Raw genomic sequence first — 13,584 nt, forward strand, 5'->3', positions numbered from 1 at the left:
CCACAATCAAGCTAAGTTTCTGTCACCTCCCATGGTTACCATTTGCCCTCTCCCTCTCTCTCGCTGGTCAGAACACTTAAGATCCGCCCTCTTGGCCAACTTCAAGCATACAATACAGTACCGTGAACTAGAGTCACAGCACTGTACGTCAGCTCTCCAGAGCTTATTCATCCCACAGAACTAACCCAAACCTTACATCCCTTGACCTACATTCCCCATGACCTCTACCCCCACCCCCCCACCCCAGCACCTGGCAGCCACCATCCACTCTCTGTTTCTATGACTGGGACATTATTTTAGATTCCACATCTAGGTGAGATCATGCAGGATCTGTGTCTGGCTTATTTCACTTAGCGTAACATCCTCCAGATTCCTCCATGTTATCACAAATGGCAGGATTTCCTTCTTTTTTAAGGCTGAATAATATTCCGTTGTATGTATCTACCCCGTTTCCCCTCCCACGCTGACCGCAGCATTATTCACAAGGGCCAAGAGATGCAAACAACCTAAGTGTCCTTGGACCACGACTGGATAAAGAACAATCTGCTTTTAGGATGTCCAACTTAGCTGCTGGACCCTCCAGGACTATTCCTGAGCATCCCCCAACCCCAGCGCAGAGGCCGGACCAGGGCACACACTAGAGTGGGACTGGGCTGGCCCACGTAATTGGGTCAGCTTGAGAAAGACCACTGAGCCTCCAGTCACTCAGCAGCTCCTGAATGAACCCTCTGTTGCAACCTTGCTTGCTGATGGGTCCTGAAGGTCCTCGGCACCACACCTCTCACAGGGCAGCCCTGAACCCCCCGCCCCCCACCAGTACGCCTGTCTGGAGTCCACGTGCCCTGACTCACTCTCTCTTCTGTTTCTTTGTGGTGGGGGGAGCGGCACACTGATTATCTCCCTGCTGGGAGCACAGGGCCGCCCCTCTGCAGACTCTCCATGGCTCTGTGTCCCCCTGCACACGAGCGGCTGGGCTGCAGTGAGGCCTGCCATGCGGCTGCATCCGCCATGCGGCGCTGGGAAGCGTTTCTACGGCTGCCCTCGAAACCACATGAAGGCGCCCGGGCCTAACAGTTTACGATACATGGAGAACAAACAGTCGGTCGGCATTACCACAGAGCTCCTTTGCTAGGGGAAATGAGTGTAATACAGTCTCCGAGGAATTTCTCGGTTAACCTTGGGAGGGAGAAAATCCCTTCAATATTTCAACAGTACAGCATGAACAGGCCATGATTTTGTTAGCCAAAAAAAAAAAAAAAAAAAAAAAGAAAAGAAAGAAAAGAAAAAGAAAAAGGAAAGGGATGAAGCAGGGTGCTGTCAGTCATTTAGGGGCATTTCTAGGCCAGGGTCCTGCCCTAGTGCCTTCGACGACTTAATGCCCACAAAAGGGCCTAACTTCTTCGCAGTCAACACAGATTTTAAAGTCTGTTTCTCCATTTCAAGTGTTCAGTACAGACAAGTAAAATCAAAGGCAGTGGCCACAGCTAAAGGATTCTATTGAACAGAGTGCTGGGTGGAATAAGGGTGAAGGACTTGACCGCAGAGCCTTGGGTTCAGGTTCCAGCCTTGCCAGGCCCTTGCTGCATGACCCAGGGCCAATCGATCAACCTCTCTGAGCCTTGTATCTTCAGTAAAACAACAATGAAAAGGCATCTGCATCCCAAGGCTCTTTGTAAGCTGCTGTGTGTCAGATGTCATTATTAGAACTCCAGGAATAGGGGCTCCTGGGGTGGCTCAGTTGGTTAAGTGTCTCCCTTCAGCTCAGGTCACGGTCCCAGGGTCCTGGGATCGAGCCCTGCATTGGGATCCCTGCTCCGTGGGGAGCCTGCTTCTCCCTCTCCCGCTCCCCCTGCTTGTACATGCTTGCGTGCTCTGTCAAAAAAATAAAATCTTAAAAAAAAAAAAAAAAGAACTCTAGGAACAAAGGACACATCCCCTCTGGGGGTCTTTATGGTAACAGTCCCCACTGGGTGAAGCACCTTGCACATGCACTAACGTAATCCTCACTCTTGCCTCAGGAGGTGGCAAAGTCCTCATTGTGCAAGTGAGAATGTTTAGGCCCTGAGAGGGGAAACGAGCTGCCCAAGGTCATGATGGTAAGTGGTGGCTTTGGGGCTGGATCCCCAGGCAGCCTGCTGCAGAGCCCACATCCAGGGACTCAACCCCACGCTGCCACCCCGAGAAGGTGGGCTGAGACTGGGCTGTGTCGCACACAGCCCTGGGCTCTGGGGGTGACGAATACGTCCCCACCACACTGTCCTGCGATCATCAGAAACACAAGGGCCAGTGGTTCCCTCCCATACCAGATGCTTGAGGGTGACAGCACAACAACTGTATCCAGCACCTGACTTCCCGGGGCCAAACGGCGGACCTTTCCTGAGCTCTTGCCTAATAGGCATGTACTACGCTTACCTCAGCTCGTCCACACCCGTGCCTACAAAGGCAGGCACTATTATCACCCCTAACTCACAGATAAGAAAACTGAGGTGGGGAGGGGTGAGCAGCCCTTGCCAAGGTCCTTGGGGAGAAGGTAGAGCCGGGACTCAGACCCAGGCTGTGGCCTCCAGGGCCCTCAGCCGGATGTCCGCACTGACCCCCACTTCCCTGGGTCTCCCGGAGCCACGATGTGCACGTGTGAGGGGCCCACAGAGGAGACTGCCCCCTGCTTGACTGTCATTCCCCCCGGTGGTACAGAGCTGGGTGTTTCTCCTTCCGGGCTTCCTGGAGTGGGCAGGGCAGGGTCGTGGATGGGGCTTTTCGGGCATCCCTAAGCGTCTGCAGGGCACTCGCCAGCGAAGGTGGGGACAGGCAGCAGCAGGATGGCTCCTGGCTCTCTGCCCAGAGGGTGCCCAGATTCCCGTGAGTGCCAGGCCTCAGGCACAGGGACCCCTGGGCTGCGGAACGGGGTGCTCCCCGCCCTTGTCTACCAGCAGAGCCCAGCACGGATTTAACGCAGGCATTGCCTTGTTCTGCCAATTCTGGGACAGTGTGGGGGGCAGAGCCCTGTGCTGGGGGTCAGGGGCTGGGGCCCCCCCTCGGCTGCACTGCTGGCCTGTGTGACCCGGCCACACCCTCTCGGGGGCTCTCCTTCCTCATCAGTCACACAGAGGCTGTAGCTGCCAGGCCGAGTCACCACCACATCCGTGAGAACACTTTGCGGAGAGAAGGCAGGAAACAAAACATGAAAAGATGCTCAGTTTTACCCATTATTAGAAATGACAAGATACACAAGAAGGAAAACCCTGCTGCTCACACACCGGCCAGGAAAGCACGAGAACAGTGTTGATGAGGTGGAGGGGAGGCAGGCACTGGGGCACCGGCGGGCCTGGAAATGGGGGGCAGCTGTGTGGGAGGGCAACTTAGCGGTCCCTCATGGTTTCACATTGGCACTTTCTGACCCAGAAATCCCTCTGCCAGGATTTCTATGGATGTACTTGCAAAAGTACGTGAAGATATATGTACAAAGCTACTCGTTACTTAGGGAAGATTGTACACAAAATTGAGAGCAACCTCCACGTCCATCAACAGGGGACTGAGCTAAATCAGGGATGTGCCACTCATTCAGAGAAGGTGGCAGCTCTTTATTTGCTGGCAGAGGGAGGATTCCCAAAAACAGTGAACCAAAAAAGTAAGAATAAGTATGTATGTATTTATGAGTGTGTGTGTGTGCATGCACACTTTAATAAGCACAGAGCACTTCTAGAATAGCCAAGAACTTAATCAACAGGAGGATGGCTAATTTTATCTGAACCATGGACCCATGGAGGTAACTGATTTTTATGAGTTCCCCGGTGGAAAACCTGTCCCCCCGCCCCCTGCCACGCGCGCACACTGGCACACACTTGTAGGTGCACTCACCTTTCCAACCACTTCCACTGGAGAAAGCGATCAAAATACATACTGTCCAGATACTCATGGAAGGGCTCTCCCTTCAGATAGTCGTGGACAGACCTGGCTCAGAGGGAACAAACGAACATTTTATAATCCTGGCCTGAAGCAGCCGGACAGAGCCGTATACGTATCCGGCAGGTAACAACTGGCCTCAGAGGCCCATCATCCTAACAAAGTGACTGCCTGATCGTGCGGACACTTACTGGGTCCCCGCCACAGCACGGCTCTAGGCCCGGGGCAGAACTGTGAGCTTGAGGTTGCTGTTGTGACGTGGGACAATCACCAAACAGATGCCTGCAGAAGCATGTTATCATGAGGGAGGCTTAAGCGAGGTCCCGGGGCGGGGAGGGGCTCAGGTAGCTCTCTTTCTCTCAAGAAGGGACTCTTGAGCTGCAGTGAGGACAGAAGAATAACTGGGTGCAGGGGTGTGCGTGCGGGGGTGGGCAGAGCAGGGATGCAGGGCCCAGGCTCTGGATTTGGTCCAAGACCAGTGAAGCCACTGGGAGCTTTCCATCCCCGCAGCAGAATTCACTGGTCGCCTGCTGAGGGCCAGGCCCGCAGGGTTCTGAAGCTGGCTGTAGGCAGGGATGGGCTTCTTTCCTTTAAAAAGTGGTGATGCTGCCCAATCTAGCCCAGGCACTTGGGACCTGTGGGTGGGGGGCAGGGTCGGGGGGAGCAGCACGTACAGTGGAGGCCTTGTTGGACGCTGTCTCCTGCCAAACAGGAGAGCAGGGGCCAGGGTCACAGTGACAGCCCTGGGGCCTTACCCGCTGTCAGATCTGACCCTCAGCCAGCTCCAAGAGGACAGCAACCGGGTCTGTTTCTGCTCGTGGAGGGAAGGGGCGTCTCTCTCCTCGGCTGGCCCTCCCTAAATGTCCATTCTCAGCATGGGGCTCCCAGCTCATCCCACAGTGCACAGGGGCACTGGTTTTCACGTCCTCCCCACCTGGCTGTTAAGCTCCATGAAAGCCGGGACTGGGTTCTTGCTCACCATGGCACCCCCAGCACCTATCACTGTGCCAGGCACGCAGCAGGTGCCCCGCTGTCTGCAGGGCAAAGGCTGAACGAGGGCGCACAGCAAGCCGTGGGGGGCGATCAGGCTCCGGGCAGTTTTTGGTGTGCAGCGTATGGGGTAGGGTACCTGTGTGGGCACAAGCACGTGCGTGCACCTTTCCAGGATGTGTGCGAGGGACAGGTGGGGGCCTCACTGGTGTCTGACCAGCAGCACACCCACCGACTTGTCTCCTATCCATTAGGATGGCCCTATGGCCCACAGACGAGGTGATGGGGTGTGGCTGAGAAGGCAGCCTCCAGCCCCCCTCCTGCAGCAGTGCCACCCGGCTCTGGCTGCTGCTGGCAGTGGGGGTTGGGGGCCTGGGAAGGACTCCCAAACCGCCCAGACGGGGTCAAGTTTTTGTACATTCCTCTGTCTCAACAGCCTGGAGAGCCACTTGCTTTCAACACCCTTGGAGGCAGATGTTTTCTTTGGACTTGGCACTTGGGTATCTTTTCCATTCCTAAGAAGTATACAAACAGCTGGGTGGCTTGGCTGGGGCCCCCGGGGCACGGCAGACCTGCCCTGGTGCCCAGCACTCCAGGTGGAGGGTAGGGGCAGCTTCTCTCCGGGGCCATGTGGCTGCTGACAGGAGGCTGAAGGGCCTGAGGCCTGGCCTGGGGAGCGAGGGAGCACTTACTGTGCACAGGCAGAAAAGAGTTCCTTGCAGGGCCTCTGTAGGAGCTTCTCCTCCGTCTGGGAGACCAGGTCCTGGCCAACTTGGGCAATGAAAACTGGGGACTGGAGGAAGAAAAGAGGACGTGTCAGTGAGGGGTGGGAGCAGGGCACCACCTCTTCCGCCCACTCCAGGCCCTGAGCCACACGCCGCGTTCAGGGGTGCGCGGAGGTGGCTATGGGCTGGGAGGCGGTGAACGAGCCCAGTGGGGGTTGGGGGCCTGGGATGGACTCCCAAACCTCCCAAACCTGGGAGGGCCAAGTTTCTGGCTCTGCCACTTTCAGTCTGTGGGACCTCATGGAGGTCACTTGGTTCCTGTGAGCCTTGCTGCCCTCATCTGCAGCACGCTGAGAATGTCTCTGTGTCTTGGGCTTGGGGTCAGACCTGAACGAGATGTGTGTCCAGAGCTGTGCGACATGGATGGGTTGGTCGGCGAGCCCCCTGGGAGCTTGCAGGTGCCCCTTCCCAGGCTGGGCCTGTCTGCTCAGAGGGCAAGGTGAACACCTGCCCAGCCTCGAGGTCCTGTGTGAGAAGGTCTGGAATGGGCAGAAGGGCCAGCAAAACCACAGCTCAGCAGCAGAAGAGGGGTGCTCCGTGGGCACAGCTTCGCCTGACAGGCGCAAGGCCCAGACCTGCTACTTGCAGCTGTGGGAACTTGGCCGGGACTCAGCACCCTGTTATCAGGAAGATGCTCAGGAATAACAGTTTCTCCCAGAGAGAATCAACGAATCCTTTGGGTCAGGCATTTGGCCCAGACTGTGGTACCTGGTAGGGAGCATGCAGTAAACGTCATTACTGTCATTCCCTTCTTTTATGGGAAGCTGTGGCCTGAGTGTTTCAAGCATGAAAGGACAGTTCTGAGAATTTCTGTGTCCTGCCCACGAGCAGGAGCCATGGCCAGGAAGGCTCTGGGACCACCAGAAGCCTGCCCCCTTCCTCTGACTGTTCACCTTCCACCACCAGCTGGGCTGATGAGGTGGGTTTTTAACAAACTGCAGGGATATTTGAGAAAATTGCCAGGAATGGGCCCAGAAAGATGGGATGTAGATTTATCTTTCTCCCCCAAAGATGCTGAAATCTGAAAGGCTTGCTTTCTCCTTTCAGCTACTGAAATGTGACTATAGAGCTGATTTCCCTGAGAAGCCAACTGAGTGTCTTCTGCGGTGGGTGGGGGTGGGGGGATCCAACTCCGGGGGTGGCAGGGGCACCCGTGGCAGCAGGACCCGGGTGAATGAAATTGGTGGCTCATCTTCTATTCATCATGGTTCTGAAGGCCCACATTCCTGAGTCCCTTCCTTCTTTCTCTCCTAGGCTCTGCCCCCTCCGGATCAGGGCCCGTCGGTGGGGGGAGCCTCAGGTGTTGGGGGGCAGTCATGGTGAAGGTAAATGCTGCTGGCTCACCCAATTATGCCACACGGCAGGCTTGTTGGCCATCACCAACCATGGATGGTGGTGGCTCCCTCCCCCCCGACCCCGTTCCTCCCCCACCACACTAAAAACCTTGATGCAGAAAAGATGCTCGATGTTGCAGAAGGAGCCCCACACCAAGAAACTGGAGCCCCAAGCACCAGTCCACCCTCTGGGGCCATTGTGTGCTTCCATCTCCTCTGTTACAGGCAGGAGCTGCTGCAGAGATGGTTGACGGTTGTGGGGGTAGGTCGCTTCTAAGACTTGGGGGACTTTCTTGGGAATTCTGGCAGCTGAAATCTCTCGGGGATCAGTAACTCTAGGCTACTTCAGAGCAATCAAATCCTAAAACAAACACGGAGGCCATGGGCAAATTTGCGCCATGAGAGCTGATGGCCAGACGACCTTGGTTTGAAGGGCCCAGTGCCCGGCACAGAGCTGGTGTCCACAGTACGTATGGGAAGGAGCGACATGAAACAAGGTGAGTGCCAGGATGTGACCTGAATCTGGGAGGAGTCAGCAAAGACCAAACAGACATGCTGGGTGGGGATGTCATGGGGAGAAACCCCTACTTCTTGGACCTCAGAAGAGGTACCTGGGTTGCCCACCTGTATGCACTCAGCTGCACCCCTGTTTTGCCATCACTCACCACCCTGGGAGGACCCACCCTTACCTGGAGTGGACTGAACCTGGCGTTGGGCATGGTGTGGGGGTGTTAAAAGGTAAAGCTAGTGTGGCCCTGACTGCAAAGCACATTTTCTCCAGCAAGACAGGAAAGACAGAAATCAGGTAATATCCTAGCAGGAAGTTCTCTCGCCTCTCTAGGCTACATGGGGTCGTGTGTAAAAGGGGCCCACTGAAACTCAGTGGCTCTCAAACTTTTTTTTTTCCCCAGCAAACTTCTTTCTTCCTTCTCCAAGTGAACTTTATCTACAGACCCACTATTTAAAACCAATGGGTAGCTCTGGTTTGCCTCTGCTAAAGGCCAACTGTGGTCAGGCACTGTGAGAAAGACCTTACATGCATTATTTCATCTAACCTTCGTCACGGCTCCGCGAGGTAAATACTACTATAATGCTCATTTCACAGACAAGGAAATGGAGGTCCAAAAAGGTTCAGTCATTTGACACCAGGTCACCCAGCCAATAAGTGGCAGACAGGGGTTGTGAACACAGGTTGGCTGGGTGGGTCTGGAGTGAGGCTGGTTGAAGGTGGTGGGGTGTCTGGGCCACCTGTGCCACTCCCGCCCACCCCCCATCTCCCAGGAGCCCCTCAGCCCTCAGGGTGGGCAGGAAGAACTGAAACGGAAGATGACACAGCTCAGGGCAACGAGCCCCTGGGCTCAGAGAGGGAGATCATTACGGGGTGGGGTCATCTGGGAAAGGCTTCATGGAAGAGAGGGTCAGAGGCAAAGCAGAATCTGGGCTTAGAACTCCACGCCCCACGGAGGACCATACTCTGCTTCCTCCTCAGCCGATGGGAGGAGTGGCCCAGGGTCTAGGGGCAATCCAGCTGTGTGCATGGAGTCCCACTGCTCTCATTCTCTGGGGTGGGTTGGCGGGGGGGCTCTGGGGATGCTGCCCATGCTCAAAGCCCTAATAGGAGTTAATGAGTGGGTAGCAGTGCGTTCGGTTTGATGACCGTGGCTTTAAACTCAGTCTCTGGCTCAACATGGAGATTAAGCAATTCCAACCAAACCCCCTTTCAAGTGACTCCAGAGAGTAACGCCTCTGCCAGTAAGGGAGTAAGAAGCTGTTGGCCAGTTTAAGTTGGGAACTGAAACCCAAACTTGCCAGGAGGGTGAGAGGAGCAGCTCCCAGGGGACATTTCCATGGGACACTTGCAATGTGCATCGACGGAATTAGAAGGTATTGGTCCTTCCCCTCCAGTTCAGTGAAGTCTGCTTCCAAGGGAGACCCATGAAGAAGGCTCACCCTAGACTGAGTGCAAGGTCTAACACATCACGTAAGACAAAGTGCCACCAGACGCTCCGAGCGCTCTGGGGTCCCAGCAATCACAGCCCGCTGTACACCATCCCCTGTGGCTTGACGGCAGAATTCCACAGTTTCAGATCTCATTCCAGGAGGCTGATCCCTTCTGGTCCCAGGAGGCCTGTGAGGTGGGCTAGGGAAGGGAGGGGGTGTATCCTTGGGGCCAGGTGGGCTCTGGACAGGAATGTCACCTTCACCGAGAGAGGGCTCAGCAATGCCAGGAGAACTGTGGTTAGCACTGTGGCTCTTTCTAGCAGGAACCGTCCCTCTGTGGGAAGCTGAGGGTCAGGGTGGGGAGAAGGCTGGGGACCATCCTCCTCCATGTTAAAGATGTCCCCCTAATTTCTAATCAAACAGAGAAAGCTCTAAGGCCCTTAGACGCTGGCAGGGCTGAAAGCGGCCAGAACAGGTCTTGCTGGAGGTCTCTGCTACAGGTTCCCCTGGGGTCTGGGACCCTGTCAGGCCAGCAATATTTTGAAGTGACACTTTATCTCTTTGGTCACCAGATGGTCTCAAGTAGCTCCAGCTAGCAGGCCTTGACTTTTAATACCACAGTGTGAATTTAGGCACCAAGTTTCTTCCGAAATGTGTGGAATTAGCTCTTGGCAGGGGCAGCTTCCGAGGACAGGAGGAAGAAATTGAGGACAGAGTTTCTCTGCTGGAGGCCCCACCATGAATGGCCTCCTGCTGCTCTTGGGCACCGAAGCTCACCAGCTGGCCAGCCTCCATGTGATCATATGCCTGGCCTGGCCTGACAGTCCACTCTGATGACAGGATGACCCCCAGCTGCTCTTAAGTTTTGCTCCGTGGCCAACTCCTGGGATAGCTTAAGACAGCACGACGTGCCTTGGGGACATGGCTATGCTTGCCGTGGGCCACTCTCTCCCCTCCAGCCAGACTGACAGAAAAGAACTCTGCTTCCTTGAGGAGCTCTAGGTGGCAGGGAGCACCTGTCTTGCCCCTGAAATCACAACTGGAGCAAGAGAATCTGCACCACGCTCCCCTCTTTGGCTAAGGCTCCTCTCCACCGTTTCCCCCCAAAGTTGCTGGGAAACAGAGGGGGCGTTAAAGCTTGGGTGTGCTTTAGTCACTCTGAGTCTGTGCCTCTGGATAAAAGCCCCCTTCGCCCATGGGGGAAAGAACCTGCTCTACATCCCCCTTTAGAATGAGCAATTGACCTTAAATCCATCTCCTGTACCAGGGGAACTTGGGCCCTCACCTGGTAGGACAGACTCCCCCCATGCGTGTCAGGCTCTAAGTCCCCCTTGGAATCCCTAGAATATCTGTTCTTTTTTACCTCCTCCCCTGGTGGCCCAGACTCACTCTCTGCTGTTCCCAATGCTTACGGCACGGGTTTTGGGGATATAGGCAGCCCCCGCTGCCCGTGTGAACCAGAATGCACCTTTTGAGGCAGCAAGATGTGGGGATGCATGGGTGTCTTTCTGGGTACCACGGCACAGTGAGAAGAGCTCCCCACATGCCACTTGGCACACAGGGAGGGAAGACCCCTGAGCTGGATGCGGGGGGCCAGTGCGCTTCGCACCTTCACTCTCCTGTAGGCCCCTCTCCTCCCTTTTGTCCCTCCACCGCCGTGAAGCTCTCTGGGACCTCACGCTGCCTCCACTGCCTGCCTGTGACCCTAAATTCTGATATGTGGCCTAAGCCAGACCTCTCTTACCCTCCGCTCCATCAAAACAGTAACCTCTGCAATGCGCAGGCACAATATCAATGACCAGTGACAAATCAATGCCCTGGAGGCCTCAGGATTTCTAAAGAGAAGGTAGTTCGGAGAGCAGAGGATGGGGAGTGTGGCGGGAGGTGGGGGTGGGAGATCCGATTGGATGGAAGAGCCGAGCAGCAAGGACCGGGCCTGAAGCTGCATTTATAATCCCCAGCACTGGCAGCGCATCCAGAGCGCCCACGCGCTTGGTCTGGGGGGCGTCCTGGCTAACTCTGTACCTACAGGGAGCCTCGAGCTGCCTCAGGGCCACTTGGCACGCACTTGCTCAAGGCTCCACCCCTCCCAGGTCAGAACTGCCGCTTCCCAAGGGCCTTCTGTATGAACCCGAAGAGGGGCAATCCCGGGTATTTCGGGGACTCAGGCCCGCTCAAGAGGGAGGGTTGGCGGTGAGGAGGCAAGGGCCCGGGCCTGGGCAGGAAGCCACCCCACGGTGCTTTACTTGGTACTCAACCCAGGAAGCAGGTGCTGATCACCCGCCGCACCCAAGGCTCTGCCTCTTAGGGTGCTCCGACGCCCACCCTCACTGACTTCACGGCAAGAGACACGACGGCCCAAGGCCAGCTCTGCCTCCGCAGGCCGGACCATCCAGCCTCGGCCCGCCCAGCGGTCCGCCCACAAGGTGGCGCCCGTGAGCCCCTCCCGGCGCGCTTCGCTGAGTACACTCCCGGGTGGCCCAGCCTCCCGGCCTCCGAGTAGGGAGGCCAGATGGCACACCTGAAATAATTACCGAGGGATTCGTCTCAGACCTGAGGAGCGCGGCCTCTGCAATAACAGTTGAGGGGGAAAAATGAGAAATCGGCCTGGGAGGGAGCACCCGGGACGGAAGGCGAGCGCAGGACCGTGGGGGAGAGGCGGGATTTACGTGGGTGGAGGCGGCCAGCATGGCAGGGGCAAAAGCCAGGAGGCTGGAGAAAGCAGGGGGGGTGCGCAGAGAGAGGACAGCTCATCTAGAAGATACTGAATAAGCAGCTGACAGGGGTCCCACCATCTCTGTGAGGCTGGTCCTCAGGGACTGCTGCATCTGCTCCCCTTGGGCATTGCTGTCTCCCTCTGCACTGGGACAACTAGCAATAGAAAGGGGCGTCATTTCCTGCATGAGTGAGGGATGCCACATGTCTGAAAACCTTGCTCCTGAAGCATCTGCTGGCTTCAAAGTCTCTGGTTTAAAGATGTCAGACGGGAGAAGGAATCAGCTGTACGTGACTGGTGCCTCTGGAGACACAGTGATGGAAGCATGGCTGGGCTGTGAAAGGCTCTTCAGAACCACCTCCCACACCTCCTTAATAGTCAAAAGCAATCCTGAAGTAAGTGCCCTTGGGGTCGACCTCAGAACCTTCTGGAAACACAGAGCCTACACTTGTTCACAGATTCAGGACCCGAGGTGGAGCAGGAGGAAGAGATCACAGAGGGCTCCCCTGGAAAGATCTGCCAGGGCCCAGCTGGCTCAAGTCACTCATGGCACAGATGGGTTAACTGAGACAAAGGACCGAGAAGGGAAGGGACCCCTCCAGGGTCACACTGTGGCCCACGGTACAGCCAGGATTAACACCTGGAGGGGCTCCATGGCAGGGCTGAGCGGATCTGAGCTGCACTGGCCCGGAACCAGATGTGCTGGGCCAGCTTTAGGGGAAGGACACAGCTTCGGTCTCGTTGGCCCCACTCAAATCCAGCCTGTCCCCACCTCACAGATGGACATGCACATACAGCAACCCTAACCCTGGTATGTCTCCCACCCACCCCTCCTCTCCGTCCCCACCTCGTGGCCCTGCATTCAAGAATTTTCTCTTACCTGCTACCACTTGCTCTTGCAGGGACACAATGGCCGCCAGGGGAGTTTTTCCACACCACACAGCACAGACGGTCTCCACTCCAAAAGACAAAGCCCACTGCCTTCTTGGCCCTGCCCCCAAATGCCCTTCTCGATCTGCTTCTCACTCCTGCTTTCTGCTCATGGATGTTCACCCCAAACTCGTCTCTTCCTGGGAAGCTCTAGCTCTCTAGCTGCTGGACCTTCTCGTGTTCCCTTGGAAGAAGCCCTTCCTGCCCCACCAGGGCATGTCCAAATTCCACCCAGTCTTTAGGACCCACTTCCAACAGAACCTCATCGAAGCTGATTTTCTGAGCAGACAAGACCTTCCACCCAATCCCAAGTGTCACCATCGCCATCACTGCCATTTCTTGAGCACCCACTGTGCGTTAAGTCCTAGAAGCTTTACATGGGGTTATCTTTTTTAATCCTCTCAAGGTAGGTTTTAATTATTACAATCCCCATTTTAGAGATGCAGAAATAGGCTCAGAGAAGTAACTTGCCCAAGGTCACGCAGCTGGTATGGGAGCAAAGACAGGATTCAAACCCAGGTAATCTAGTCAGAGAGCCTTAGCCCTACGTACCGCCATGTGCTCCAAGAATGTCACAGTCCTTCTCAGATCTCCCGAGGAGGATGGGACTTTGGTCTTGGAGACCCCTGGGGGCTGGAGGATGAGATGAAATGGACTCTGCGTGTTTGGGTTAACGCTATTTGTATAGTGGTGTCATACGTACCACATAAGCATGCACACGCGCGCACGCACGCACACACGCGCGCGCGCACACGCAGGCTAATGGCCAACATATGCTTCGCTTCAACATATGAAAGCATCCCACCGAGAAGCTCCGTGCTCATGAGCAGTGGTTGCATCAGTGAACAAAAGGTCAGCCCAGGAGAATGTCCTCTCTATCTCCAGACGCAAGCACTTAGGGCTTAATGATGTGTGTATTTTCATATGTGGGCAGCTGACATTCCCCATGTAAACGATTTGCAATTTCCCAGTGTGGACAGACTCA

The 13,584-nt window shown here is 55.8% G+C and overlaps 1 protein-coding gene across 3 annotated transcripts in view; it reads right to left on the reverse strand.

The window, feature by feature from the left end:
• GRK5 (G protein-coupled receptor kinase 5) overlaps positions 1-13,584 on the reverse strand; it is a 206,889-nt gene that overhangs the window by 19,261 nt on the left and 174,044 nt on the right. For all 3 annotated transcript variants that reach the window (XM_028121728.2, XM_028121729.2, XM_028121726.2), the window contains 2 exons: positions 5,586-5,686; positions 3,859-3,951 (listed from right to left, as the gene is read on the reverse strand). In XM_028121728.2, the coding sequence (XP_027977529.1) occupies positions 3,859-3,951; positions 5,586-5,686 (194 nt within the window). The remainder of the gene's footprint in view (positions 1-3,858; positions 3,952-5,585; positions 5,687-13,584) is intronic.

Source organism: Eumetopias jubatus, unplaced genomic scaffold (assembly GCF_037043125.1).
Source record: "Eumetopias jubatus isolate StellerSeaLion01/CBP00866 unplaced genomic scaffold, mEumJub1_p1.0 scaffold_17, whole genome shotgun sequence".
NCBI lineage: Eukaryota > Metazoa > Chordata > Mammalia > Carnivora > Otariidae > Eumetopias > Eumetopias jubatus.